The sequence below is a fragment of the Vigna radiata genome, unplaced genomic scaffold (genome assembly GCF_000741045.1).
Source record: "Vigna radiata var. radiata cultivar VC1973A unplaced genomic scaffold, Vradiata_ver6 scaffold_147, whole genome shotgun sequence".
Classification (NCBI taxonomy): Eukaryota; Viridiplantae; Streptophyta; class Magnoliopsida; order Fabales; family Fabaceae; genus Vigna; species Vigna radiata.
Genome location: NW_014541973.1, coordinates 229,766 through 243,646, shown reverse-complemented (window position 1 = coordinate 243,646; position 13,881 = coordinate 229,766). Strand labels below are relative to the sequence as shown.

The 13,881-nt window shown below is 40.8% G+C and overlaps 1 protein-coding gene across 1 annotated transcript; it reads left to right on the top strand.

Moving 5' to 3' along the window:
* The first annotated feature begins 5,836 nt into the window (after positions 1-5,836).
* LOC106778662 lies at positions 5,837-7,138 on the top strand. Its single transcript, XM_014666645.1, has 3 exons — positions 5,837-5,965; positions 6,041-6,138; positions 6,208-7,138. The coding sequence occupies exons 1-3, from the start codon at positions 5,837-5,839 to the stop codon at positions 7,136-7,138; spliced, it is 1,158 nt and encodes a 385-aa protein (XP_014522131.1).
* The last annotated feature ends 6,743 nt before the right edge of the window (positions 7,139-13,881 follow it).

Below are 13,881 nucleotides of genomic sequence, written 5' to 3'. Positions count from 1 at the left end.
TGAATATTGATCTTCTTTGTTATTGAGTTTGTTGTTATAGTTTATAGGTAGATTGTAGTTAGATATTGCTGATCAATAAACCTTTAGGCTTTATATATATATATATATATATATATATATATATATATATATATATATATATATATATATATATATATATATATATTGATTGATTCACTTGGTTGAAGGTATGATTTATATATACAAAAGAAAATTTATGACAAGAAATGAGAAAGTAAATTGCCCTTAAGAGGCACCAGCCACATGAAAGTTGCATGTCTTTTTTCTTTTTTTTTTCTACTAGGACCATTTTTACATTCTCTACCAAGAATCAATCTAGAAAATGAGCATCAACTTTTGTTATGATTTGACAATCTTTATTTTAGGAAAATCAACTGATAAATGTCTGTCTCTTTTCTAATTGCTAGTGATTCTTTTTCTGTTTAGCCAGAACATTTTAGTTTTTTAACAAGGGTGGGTATCCCTAACCCCTGTAACATGAAGAACTCTTCAATCCCTATTGAGTTACATAACCCCTGCAAACTTTCCTGCACCATAGTACATACATAAACATGGAAATCAATAACAGCTCCTCAATCCATCCTTACATTTCTACTGCATATTTTCATAATTATCAACTCTGCGTAAACTTTTTGTTACAGACCCCATTGGTGATTGGTGTTAGGACACATTATTCACTAATAGTACCATTGGGACGGGCGTCATATGAAAGACGTTCGGCCAATGTGTTCGGTGCGGCACAGCATCCGTCCACCAGGTCAGCTTAAGATACAGAAGTACGAGCTTATGGAGTGTTAAGTCCCTGGCAAGTGTACCAGATCGTTATCAAGTAATATAAACGGGTAAGTCCGAGTATCGTTTTCCCAAAGGACTCTTAGGCCTTAACTTTCATGTAACCTAATCGCGTAAGACTTGAGAAAGGAATAAATTGGTGGTTATATGCAAAGAACAAAAATAAACATGCAATGCAGTTAATTCAATTGGTTTTAAGAAACTATGGATGAATGGTGTTGTTGGGGTTTACAATTTCATCTTATCCACTCTCATATATCTACTCTTCTTATTTACTTCACTTACTTATCTAATTGCCATGCAAACTTTCTAGTTTACCCTTAACCCAATCCCTTGGTGAAAATAGCCTATTATTAATTACCGGCTTGCTATCCCTAGCCTCCCCTAGTAACCAATAATGCAATGCGATCGGAAGCAAATACAATTGACAATCCTACCCTTATCGCTAGGTGATATTGGCATAATCAAGGAATTTTCCACCAGTTCATGACATTACCGTACGTCCCCATATCGATAAAGACAAACATCTTTTACTGAATGAGTTAAACAATAAAAGCATTGAGCACAGATGAGAACCCAACAATTGATAAATAAGTATATGACAAGCATATGAAATAAATAAGAATTTGAATATATGAGAGTTTCAAAAGATTACATTGTTCCCCAACAACAAAGGGTTTAGTTCACCATTATCATGGTGAAACTAGATGAAATATGATGAAAGAATGGAAGAAATAACCCTAAACTTGGTTCATTGGAGCCTAAGCATCCAAGGAACCTCCTCCAAGGTGTGTGGAATAGCTCTAGACGTTTCTCTCTGCCAAAAGAATCCCCTTCTAATTCACACTGGGGCTATATATAAGCCCAAAAAGATAACAGATAGATTACAGAAAGATTTACAGAATCTAGTTAAAAAAACAGACAACCGCCCAGGCGCCTAAATTCACCGCTCAGCGGTTTGCCTTGTGCCGCTTTGACCGCTCAATGGTCAGTTTTGCCGCTGAGCGGTTTCCCTCTAATCGCTTTGAGCGGTCAACGGACCATTCTGGCGCTCAGCGGCTTGCTTGACCCTTCTTTTCATCATTTTTCTCCTTCTTTCATGGTTCTAAGTCCACCTTACTTCACTTCCATCTTTAATTCATCTAAAGCCCTGCAAAACAATGCAAAACAAGCATAATATCTCTAAAACCAATTTTTGACTCTCACAAGACACAACTAAGTGTTTTACTTGATTTAAAGCTCATTCTAAGCCATAAAGGGTGTGTTTTACTATCAAATTTAGGCATGAAAATAACGGTTTTTAGATCGTTATCATGGAGCAGATCTTATTCAAGTCAGGTCGTCTAAGATAATCGACGCAGGCGTAGTGCCCGGCTTATCAGCGACATGTTAACCTTGTCTCAATCATAATGTTCACGAAGGAATGATCGTGTTAGGTAAACCGTCCGACGCGGATCGAAAGGCAGCGTGAAGACAGAATTAAGGTAAAACACGATTAAGGGTATTGGGCCAACAATTGGACCGTGATTAAGGTTTTGTTAATCACAGGCCCATGGCAAAAAACTATAAATAGAGGTCAAAGGTAGGAGGTAGTTGGTTACTTTTACTGCGCATTTATTTCTGCACTCTCTTTCTCTCTCTATCTCTAGAGTGACCTGCGAACTGACATGAGTGTCGGAGGACCATTGGCAGGTACCCGACCGGAGCGTGTAGCGAAGGGGAAGTTTAGAACCGAATAAGCAGAAGCGTACGGGAAGACAGGAGGCGTGACCGGACATCCAGAAGACGAATTGTGTAGGTGTTAGTGGGGTTCGACTTCACAACCGAAACATTTAGCGCCCACTATGGGGCCGGCGGATTATTACCAATGGTGGCCACAAGAAACATGAGCGCAGAGGAGGAGGCCGAGATGATACGGGCATCATAACAGAAGTTGGAAGAGATGCAACGGCGGCACGAGGGAGAAATGACGACCATGAGGGTAGAGTGTTTGGCTCAAGTGGCTAAGGGGAAGGCCCTGGAAACCGGCGAAGGCATTGGTGGGGGATAAAATAAAAAAGTTCTGATGGAAGATGGCGAGAAGGAGGAACATAGTAGCGCCTAGGGTCAGGGAAAAACGAGGAAAGAGAAGGAGGCCAAAGATGACAAAGGGGAGAATACAGTGCTAATAAAGAGCGAGGGATCGTCAGTAACCGTTCCTTTCGTCCAAGCGATAAGGGACATTCACATATCGGAGCAATTCATCCCACCCCAGTTCAAGATGTATGACGACTCCACTGATCTGGAGGTGCACGTCAAATCATTCACCAATGCTATGGCTTTCTGCACTGAATGCGACGCCATCTGGTGCCGTGCGTTCTCTCTATCGCTTGAAGGAGAAGCATTGGAGTGGTTTAACTCACCCCGAACAATTCCATTGAAAATTTCAAAGGCTTGGGAACCATGTTTAAGAAGTAGTTCGCTACTTGTAGCGTGCAGGACATCACAGTTGTTGACCTGATGAACATAAAACAAGGCAAGGAGGAGACGCTGAAAACCTTTATGGATAGATACCAGAAAACGATCCGGCAGGTGAAAGGCCTTAGGCTCGAACTCACCCTCCAATACATCATGCCAACGCTAAGGCCAGGCCCCTTCAAAGATAGTGTATGCCGAACGCCACCCAAAACCATGGAGGAACTGCGAGAACGGGCGATCGACGAAGTACGGGTGGAGGATATGAAACAAAGCTACAAAAGGGAAATGCAGGAGGCCAAGGGAGAAATGACTGACGTTAAGAAGTCTGATGGCCAGACCAGACGGCCTGGTGGCACGAGAACCAGAGAAGGGTCGAGGGGGCCAAAGTTCCAACAATATACGCCATTGAATGCCCCGCAGGCTCAAATTTTACAAGAAGCCTTGAGCGCCCAGCTGTTGCAGACACCATAAAAATGCCCCACCCCACCAGGGGCGGACAGTAATAAACATTGCCTTTACCATCAAACCTGGGTCACACCACGGAAGAATGTGGGACACTGAAGGACAAGATCGAGGAGTTGATTCGATCCGGTCGGTTGTTGAACTATGTAGAGGTTGATAGACCCGAGAGGTCACCTCCAAAAACCAGGAGCCCTTGGAGGAGGAGCCCCCAGAAAAGAAGCCCAAGGAGGATCGAGGAAAGGTCCAGTCGGGGGTATAGTGATCGGTAGACCGATCACTCGAGAAACAGGAGAAGTAGAAGCCGAAGTTGGGAAAGGAGCCGTGACTGTCATCCTCCGCTAGGAAAAGAAGTATACGGGCGTTGCGTTCGGTCCTAGCAGTAGACAAAATTTGATGGGTTGTCATAGCCCATACAAATTTTATTGCAATTTAGAAATGCAGTATAGCTAGGAAATTACTCTTAGGTCGTCTCTCAAGGACCAATTTTGCGGTTCGAGAATTAAGTCAAACACGAAGTGGGGGGGTTGAAAAGGTTTTTGCAGAAATTAAAGAACTCAATAAAGACACAGACGCAAACAAACTAATTTAAGCTAGCATAGTAATTAGACTATCACTATTAAAAATCTTAGACAACATTCAAACATCAAACATTGTTACAAACAAATTAACAAACACAGTTAAATTATTTTAAATGAAAAACTAATTAACAAAATGAAAAACAACTAAATCTACAATTCAAACTAATTTAAAAGTAAAGAACTAAACCACATGTATTTTTTTTACCAATTCAAATGACACATATACCACTAAAGAAAATTAAATTGAAAATGGCCTAAAAGTTAACCTCTGGCCGTGACCTCCTCCAACCAAAATCCCATTCATTCTCTTCATTTTAAATCCCAAATTTTGAGGCATGGAATTTGTTCCAGCCGTGAGATGTGTGCACCTAGAGTTTAAGTCAGCGCCTGTTTTTTCTCCCAGTTGAAAATTACCGCTGCCCACTTCTTTGGTAATTGAAACTAGCATGCTATTCTAAAAGAATGGACGGTGTCTTCATTTTTCCATCCCAAGGCATGACTCACTTGCATTGCAACGTGTGTGCCCTTGCTTCTAGTAGGAGATAAATGCAAGAGCAATATGGAAAGAAAACAAATTAATCACCGTGCTCTCCCAAGAAAATTAACATCATCAAATGTGCTTTTTCTCCATTCATGCATCAACCGTGGCATTCCACTAGAATTCAATGAGCTCTCATCGTAAAAGCAACTAAAATAAATGAGTGTGTCTCCATTAATGCATCAGACCGAGACATCCCAAGACGTGACAATAGAAAAGAAAGGTAGGCATGTAGCTAGATTTCAAAGCAAAAGAATTGGAACTTTTATCCCAACTGTCACCATTATGTATTTCTTCTTTAAGATGAAAAACTTGCTTCCATTTAAAAAAAAATAATCCATGCATCTTAATGTTGTGACCAATCCAGCGTTCACACACCCCCCAAACCATAACAACACTTCTAATCCAAGATGCTCTCCAAATGAAAAGGTAAAAAAAAGCTCCCTTCTTTCTATCCAAGAAGCCCAGAACGTCTCATCCAGTGACAACCAGCCGTGACCACACAATGGAACAAGTGCACCCAAGTAAAAAGCTCACCTTGACCGAGAGAAGCAACAACTTGCTTCAGCAAAAAATAAAACAAAATAAACGCACTTCGAATAATTGAATCCATGTGTGCTATTTCATTCAACATTCGGAAAGAACTGTGAACACATTCTCCCAAGAGCATAACAGCAGAAGCAAAGAAGAATAAAATAATGTGCAGAGTGTGACGACTCCTCATGTTTCCCTAGGACGTGTAAGTGTTCTGAAAATAGAAATAGGAATAATTAAGCTCAAAGGTCCCAAAGTATAATTCCAACATTGCCCTGAAAATAGAAATAGGAATAATTAAGCTCAAATAATTCAAATTAATTAAAATATGAATTATTGGTCTAATTAAGCCCAAATAGTGAAAATGATACAATAACTAAGAATTAAGCGCAAATCATCAACACAATTCGGCGCGAAAAATAAGTTAATGGTATAAAATATTGATTCATCATCGATGCCCCCCATCACTTTCACAAATGAGGACTTCCACGCACCCGATCCTGATCAAGATGACCCGATGATCATCATTGCCAAGATTGCACGGTATGGTGTAGGAAAATTGCTCATTGATCAGGACAGCTTGGTGAACATCCTATATTGGAAAACCTTCCAACAGATGGAAATTTTAGACAATCTGATTGTACCCTACAACGAGTAGATCGTGGGATTTGCGGGTGAGAGAGTGGACACCCGGGGGTACTTTGATTTACGAACGCGCCTAGGTACTGGATGGGAAAGTGAAGAGAAAGGAGTGAGGTATCTCCTCGTGGAGGCAAACACTGCATAAAATGTCCTCTTAGGACAGTCATGCTTAAACGCCTTTAGGGCCATAGTCTCCACGCCACATCTCACCATGAAATACCTGACTAGCCGTGGCACAATCTATACCGTCCGGGTAGATCAGAAGACGACCCGGGAGTGTTACGCTGCGGGCTTGAAAATGTACCCAAAAAAGGCAAGGAGAAAAATGAACAAGTTAGAGGTGGCAATGGCCAACCTCGATCCTCGGACCAACACCGATGGCCGATTAGAGCCAATGGGAGAAACTCTACCGGTAATCATAGGTAAGGACGCCTCTCAAACGACTACCATGGCGAGCGATCTAGAGGAAGAAGTGGAGAAACAACTCCGTGTGATTCTGTGGCGCAACCGAGATTTGTTTGCGTGGACAGCGACGGACATGCTGGGGATTCACCCCTCGGTCATGTCCCATAAACTAGCTTTATTTAAAGAGGCCCGCCTAGTGGCCCAAAAGAAGAGGAGAATGGGTGAAGAGAAGCGGAAGGCTGTCGAGGCCGAGGTGAACAAGTTGAAGGAAGCCAGATTTGTACGAGAAGTTACATATACCACTTGGCTGGCCAATGTGGTCATGGTAAAAAAGGCCAACGACAAGTGGCACATGTGTACTGACTACACAGACTTGAATAAGGCCTGCCCCAAGGACTCCCATCCCCTTCCCAGCATCGACGCCCAGGTCGACGGGGCATTCGGGCACAAAATTTTAAGCTTTCTCGACGCATATTCTGGGTACAACCAAATACCCATGTATGCCCCCGACAGGGAAAAAATGACATTTATCACTGAGAAGGCTAACTTCTGTTATGAGGTCACACCCTTCGGGTTGAAGAACGCCAGCGCCACCTACGAAATCTCCTATCAACTTGGTCGGGTGGTGAAGGGAAAAGCCTTACGACCCCCAACAAGCCAAAACCAAGTTGATGAAAGGAAATATCCTATCAACTTGGCCGGGCGGTGAACGACAAAGCCTTGCCACCCCCAACACGCGAAAAATCAAGTTGGTGAAAGCAAATATCCTATCACATTGGCCGGGCAGTGAACGGCAAAGCCCTGCCACCCCCAACACGCAAAAACCAAGTTGATGAAATGAAAAATGTCCTATCAACTTGGCCGAGCGGTGAACGCGAAGCCCTGCCGCCCCCTAACACTCAAAAACCAAGTTAACGAAAGGAAATATGCTGTCAACTTGGCCCGACGGTGAACGACAAAGCCCTGCCACCCCCAACACGCAAAACCAAGTTGATGAAAGGAAATATCATATCAACTTGGCTGAGCGGTGAACGACAAAGCCCTGCCGCCCCCAACAAGCAAAAACCAAGTTGATGAAAGGAAATATCCTATCAACTTGGCTGGGCAGTGAACGACAAAGCCCTGCCGTCCCCAGCACACGAAAAACCAAGTTGATGTAAGGAAATATCCTATCAACTTGGTCGGGCGGTAAACGGAAAAGCCCTGCTGCCCCCAACAAGCAAAAACCAAGTTGACGAAAGGAAATATCCTATCAACTTGGCCGTGCGGTGAACGGCAAAGCCCTGCCGCCCCCAGCATGCAAAAGACCAAGTTGATGTAAGGAAATATCCTATCAACTTGGCCGGGCGGTAAACGACAAAGCCCTGCCGCCCCCAACACGCAAAAACCAAGTTGATGAAAGTAAAAATGTCCTATAACCTTGACCGGGCGGTGAACGACGAAGCCCTGCCGCCCCCCAACACTCAAAAACAAAGTTAACGAAAGGAAAAATGTCCTATCAACTTGGTCGGGCGACAAATGACAAAACCCCGCCACTTCCAACACGAGACAAGCCACCATGACCACTTGGTTTGCGAAAAATGAAATGCAGAGATAATAAAACAAAATGATAAAACAAAAACGACGACGAAACTAATAGCAGTAAATGAAAGCGTCCATTAATCAAAATGAGGTATCCAAAAGATGAGGAAGATGGACGGAAAGGTAAACAACTGGACACCAATTGTGTACCATCCAGTCGTCAACCGTTACAACTCAAAAGAAAAAGTTAAGTTTCCCTTACCCAATCTAAAATTTACAAATTAAAATCTATTTGTTGGCCTCATCATCATGGTCGGCCACTTCCTTGCCAATGACCGGTTAGACACTCTTGGGGTCAGTAGGATTTTCAAAAGCGGTCGGCGGACCAAGGTGTACCAACTCACCACCGTACACATCCTTCTCAATGTCGAAGCCAACATCGAAAGGCTCATGAACGTTCAAAAGGACGGTCGTCTGCCGCAAGGCTTTGTAGAACCCTTTTTCATGTTCTACGACAATGCTAGCATTTAACTCGGCGATCTTTTCCCTCGCCCCCGCCAATTCCTCAATCAAAGTAGCATTCATTTCATGGAGCCCGCACTCCAACTCTTTTTGGCGAATAGCTGTTAACTTCAGTTGGTTGTACTCCTCAGCCAAGCTAACATTAGAAGCACAGGCCTTCTTCAGCAGATCAACCATTTCATCCAGCTTCATGTTTGCCTCAGTCAGTTCCACCTGCATCTCAGCTGAACGCTTCCTTGTTTCCTCATGAGTAGCCCTCAACGCTTCCAACTCCCCACGAAGGATAGCGATCGTCCGTCTTTCCTCAACTAGCTCTGCTTGCACCTCCGCCGCCCCCCGGCGATCAGCAAATTGCCTAAGATACTAGCCATCACCGCCGTATGAGTAGCCATCTCGAATACGACATTGGTCAGCTCAGACTCAGAGAGGATCTCAACCAACGACCGGTGAGTAGCACCCATATGGAAGTTAGCTCCATGGCTTATGTTAAACTCGGTGCTGAAAACCCCACTAGGAAGCGGACGAGGAGCACTGGGAACGCTACCCTCTCGACGATTCCTTTTGGAGGATGACTTGTCACCCTCCTTGCCGAACTTCCTTTTCCTTTGAGCAGACGCCAAAGTATCGGCCGGAGCAGAGTGAGAAGCCACCTCTATGAGAGGTTCGGTGTTAGTCGTTGGCGGAGCCTCGACATCCACAACATTATAGGAAAATGTGAAAGAAATGTTTGTTGTTGGTGATTGAAAATTAATATTATGTAAGAACAATTATGATGTATTATAGATAATTCAAATTTACTTGTATTAGTCCGGTCTTCTTCCTAAACTAATTACATTACTATTTACGACTTAGATAAGGTTTATAGTTTTAATATGTGATTAATTTTTGTTTAAGTACTTAATATAAATATTTGTCTTTTGAATTTTAGTAAATATTGAGTTATCACTAGTGCAGAAAGGGCTTTAGACGTTTGTTATTTTTGGCTTTTAATGTCACATTCTGAACCGACGTCTATACGGGTGACGTTAAATGGGACGTCGAATTTTGCAGTTTCGACGTTGTTATAGATGTCTGTTAATCTCAATGATCGACGTTTGTATAAACATCAAACATGGCACACACCGACGTCTACGGGCACTATAAAGACGTCAGACAACACACAAACCAACGTCTAAAGGCACTATATAGATGTCGTACATGACATAAACCGACGTCTAAGGGCACTATAGACGTCAGACATGACATTAATCGACGTCTAAAAAGTGTTCGTTGTGTTTTAGTGCAGTTTTGCTTGTGTCTTTGGGTACCGTAGTAACACCTCCTTCCTTTGCTAGTTTCTTCGTAAGAAAAAATTGCGTCTTTTGCATCTTTCATGGCATTTCAACCCAAAACCGAACCTGGGTTGTTGCCTAGTTCCATTCCAACCCCCAAATAAAAAGAATACGATGACACCGTTTTCTTTTTCTTTGGCGGTAGGAGTGGAAGTAGGTAACAACCCAAGTTCGGCTTCAGGTTGAAATGCCATAAGAGATCCAAAAACCGCAAGATTTTCTTACGAGGAAACTAGCAAAGGGAGAAGTTGCACTACGCTACACAAAGACACGAGAAAAACTACACCAAAAAACAACGAAAACTCATTTTAATCGGTTCAAATGAGATCAAACGGTTCAAAAGCAAGTTTAATCGAAGTAAAAGCGAAGTTTAAACGGTTCAAAAGAGTTCAAACGCACCTGAAAGGCAATGCAAAAGAGAGAAAAGGAGAGAAAACGCACCAAGAAGATGATGAAGTGCGCGAAACTAGTTCGCGATGACTGATTTAACAAGACATGAGACGTCAGTTGCCACAGAAACCGACTTCTATAATCGAATATACGTTGGGGACCTTACTAATATGACGACCATTGAATTTCAAAATTAATATTCGTGGTAAATGTACACGTTGGATGTCCTGGGAACCGCCAGCTATGGTCGCATATAGACGTCGGTTAGTGGGATTAGACGTCTACATGGTGGAAAAAAAATAACTTTTCACCTACCTATTAGACTACAGACGTCAGTTAGGAGGGGTACGGACATCTATAGTCGCATATAGACGTCGGAGTTTAGGGATCTGACGTCTAAATGGCGAAAAGAAATGACTTTTCACCTACTGTCAGACATATAGACGTCAGTTAGGAGGGAACAGACGTCTATAGTCGCATATAGACGTCAGACTGGTGGGATCTCATGTCTAGATGGCAGAAAGAAATGACTTTTCACCTACCTGTCAGGCCTCTAGACGTCTATTATGAGGGGCTCCGACATCTATAATATTATAGACGTCGGTGCTCCTGTTAACCGACGTCTAGAGGCCTGACTTATTTATGAAACTGTCACCGGTCGTTAATTTACGTTGTGATCCCCTCTAAGTGACATCTAATGAGTGACGTTAAAAGCCAATTCTGCACTAGTGTATCAAGTATACGTGTTAAGTTGAGCACATGTCATATAATTATACAATTTGTTCTTTTATTACCTATTTTCAATTTTGCACTTTATGATATCAATTTGTGTTTTTGAAAAGATAATTCAAATTAAGAATCGATTAAATATTGATTTGATGACTAAAAACAAATTGAATTGGATGGTATTAAAATTTAATTAATCGATTGATAAAATCGTTTAATTGTTCAAAAACATTGATTGAATATCTAGGGAAGTATGATTTAAGAATTGTTTGATTCTAGGAAATTGTGGATTGATTTGTTTTCTATCTCTTGATGTTTCCTCAATTTTGAAATTCTCTCAGCGCATTTCCCTGATCACAATCTTTTACCAGACTTGTTGCTTAAGGAAAATGGTAGGAGAAAAAGTTTCATTCACAAAATTGATGAATCTCGCTAAATTGGACGACGGTAGTGACTCTAAGGCTTCTGATGTTTTTGAGATTGTATTAATTTCAATAAACTTAAGTCTAACACTAACATATATAGAATATACTACTAAAAGTAATATATTATCATAAGTAATTCTGAAACGTAGGGCTGAACATAGTTCAATAAACTATACTAAAACTACAGTTAACCATATTATATTGTAGGTTTACACCTCGGTTGGTCCTCACTTTTGTATGGTAATTTCAGTTGGATCCTCATTTTTGCAAGTGTCTCAATTGGGTCATATTTTTTGTAAAAATAAACCAATTTTATTCTAACCATTAAGTGTTCTCAAACAACGTTAAATTTAGCTGAACTGTATTTTATGTTTTGATGGCTTTGAATTGTGCATTAAAATTGAATGGGTGATGTGTTTTATCCACGTGGACCACCAAGCCCTAACATTTAAAGGCATCCCCTCACATCCAAAGTGTATTTTCGTCTTCGTCTTGGGGAAGAAGAGGATCATCTTTCGTCTTTCATCTTTGCTAAGCACTGTGCTGCTATCTTTCATCTTCGCCAAGCACTATGCTAGTGAGGAAATGTCTCGTACATCTTCGTCTTGCAAATTTTTGGGTTCAGGCTTCCAACACAGTAGTGGCAGTGTTAGGAGGTTGGGTGCAAAATCCAGATGCTTTTATGGTCACAATGCAGCGTTCCACATTACGAGAACCCCTAAAAACAAGGGGGGAAAATTCTGGGGTTGCCTTAACTTCAAGGTCAGTTTTATATAAGTATAAATCTTTATCTATTTATTTGGGTTTTAATGAAGGAGTGTGTCTTCTTCTTGAACAAGGTGGGAGTGAAGATTTTCGTGGCTACAACTTCTTTCAGTGGTGCATTGAAGAAGGAAATGAAGGAAATGGGTTGAATGTAGAAGAAAGGAGTGGAAGTACAAGAAATGAAGAAGTGGGTGTGATGACCATGGAACATAATGTGCTGCAGATGGAAGAAACATATGGTGAAAAGATGAGAATGACTTTTATAGAGAAAAGTTTAGTTAAGTTGGAAAAGTGGTTGAAAGTCTTAGTGGGGACGGTCTTCGTGATATGTGTTTTTAATGTAATTGTAATAGGAATGTTGCTGAAACTTGGTTGATATTGTCTCATCTCATTTCATTGGTGAAACTTGGCTTTTATGTAATGTGTGTTTTATTTTTATTTATAAAGGTGAGTGATTACAATGATAATTTGTCTCATTTAATTTGTTTTAATTATATTGGTCATTCAAGTGCAAAACAAACATCAGAAAGCAATGAGCAATAAAGATGATGATCGATAACCAAAATGGGGAATAATCACTCTGTTATAACCGAAATGATGACCTGAATATTGGGCAATAAAACCTTCTCTTATAACCAAAAGAAAGCTTATAAGAACATTGTCTTACATATCCAAAATACATCAACTACAGATGGCTGATAAAACATTGTTCCTTGAACATTGAACATTACATCATATTTAAAAGAGTGTCCTCAAAATGAAAGAGTAAACATTTGCTACAAAATATAAATTAGTTTAGTACATTAGATCATTCATCAGATACACGCATAGTTGATTATTGAGTAATAGGAACATGTGTTGTTGAAGGTTGGCTGGGTTGTGGTTATTCAGGACATTGGACAGTAGGAAGCATAATAGATTCTTGAGTTATTGGAACATCTGTTGATGGAGGTTGGGTGACTTTTGTTTGTTCAGTAGATTGGGCAGTAGGAACCTCTACTATTGGAGGTCTTTGTGGACAACCTTTTTTGTTGTGTCCAAGTTCTTTGCAGATGCCACATTTTTTTCTACGCCCACCCATTCTTAATTCACTATCATTCTTCTTCAATTCTCAATCCTCTAGTCTTCGTTTTTTGTTGGGCCTTCCTGGCATTGTCCTCTTCTTTGGTGGTAATACATCTAAATAGGATGTAACATCCCAGACATGTTGACCATTGATAGGATAAATAATTGTGTTATAGGTCTCTTCATAAGTAGGCTTCCTAAACCAGTGGCCAATGTAGTCTTTTGCATTTATATTCAAAAATTTCATTGTAGTTATGGCATGAGTACAAGGAATGCCAGTAATTGTCCATTTTCTACATGTGTAGTCCATGTTGTCAACATTCACAACAAATTCCTCCCCAAATTGTGAAATGTGTTTGACTTCAAATAATTTTTCTCTTGACCACTTGTAATGAATACAAATTGACAACGTAGTTAGCTGAATCAATATCAATGGAAACAAACTTAACATGAATGGAAACAGACTTTATAAAAGTTACCTTGGTAACTAATATCTAGTTAACCATGACTCCTTCTGAAATCTGTTCAAAACCTTAGGGCAGATTGAACCTTGATATGATGTCATCTTTGTCCTGTTGGTAGCCCATCTCTGCATAATGTAAACCCTAATGTCTTCTAACATGGTAATAATTGGCTTAGACCTATTATGAACTAGCACACTATTGAAGCCTTCACACTTGTTGTTCACAAGAGTGACACATTATGAT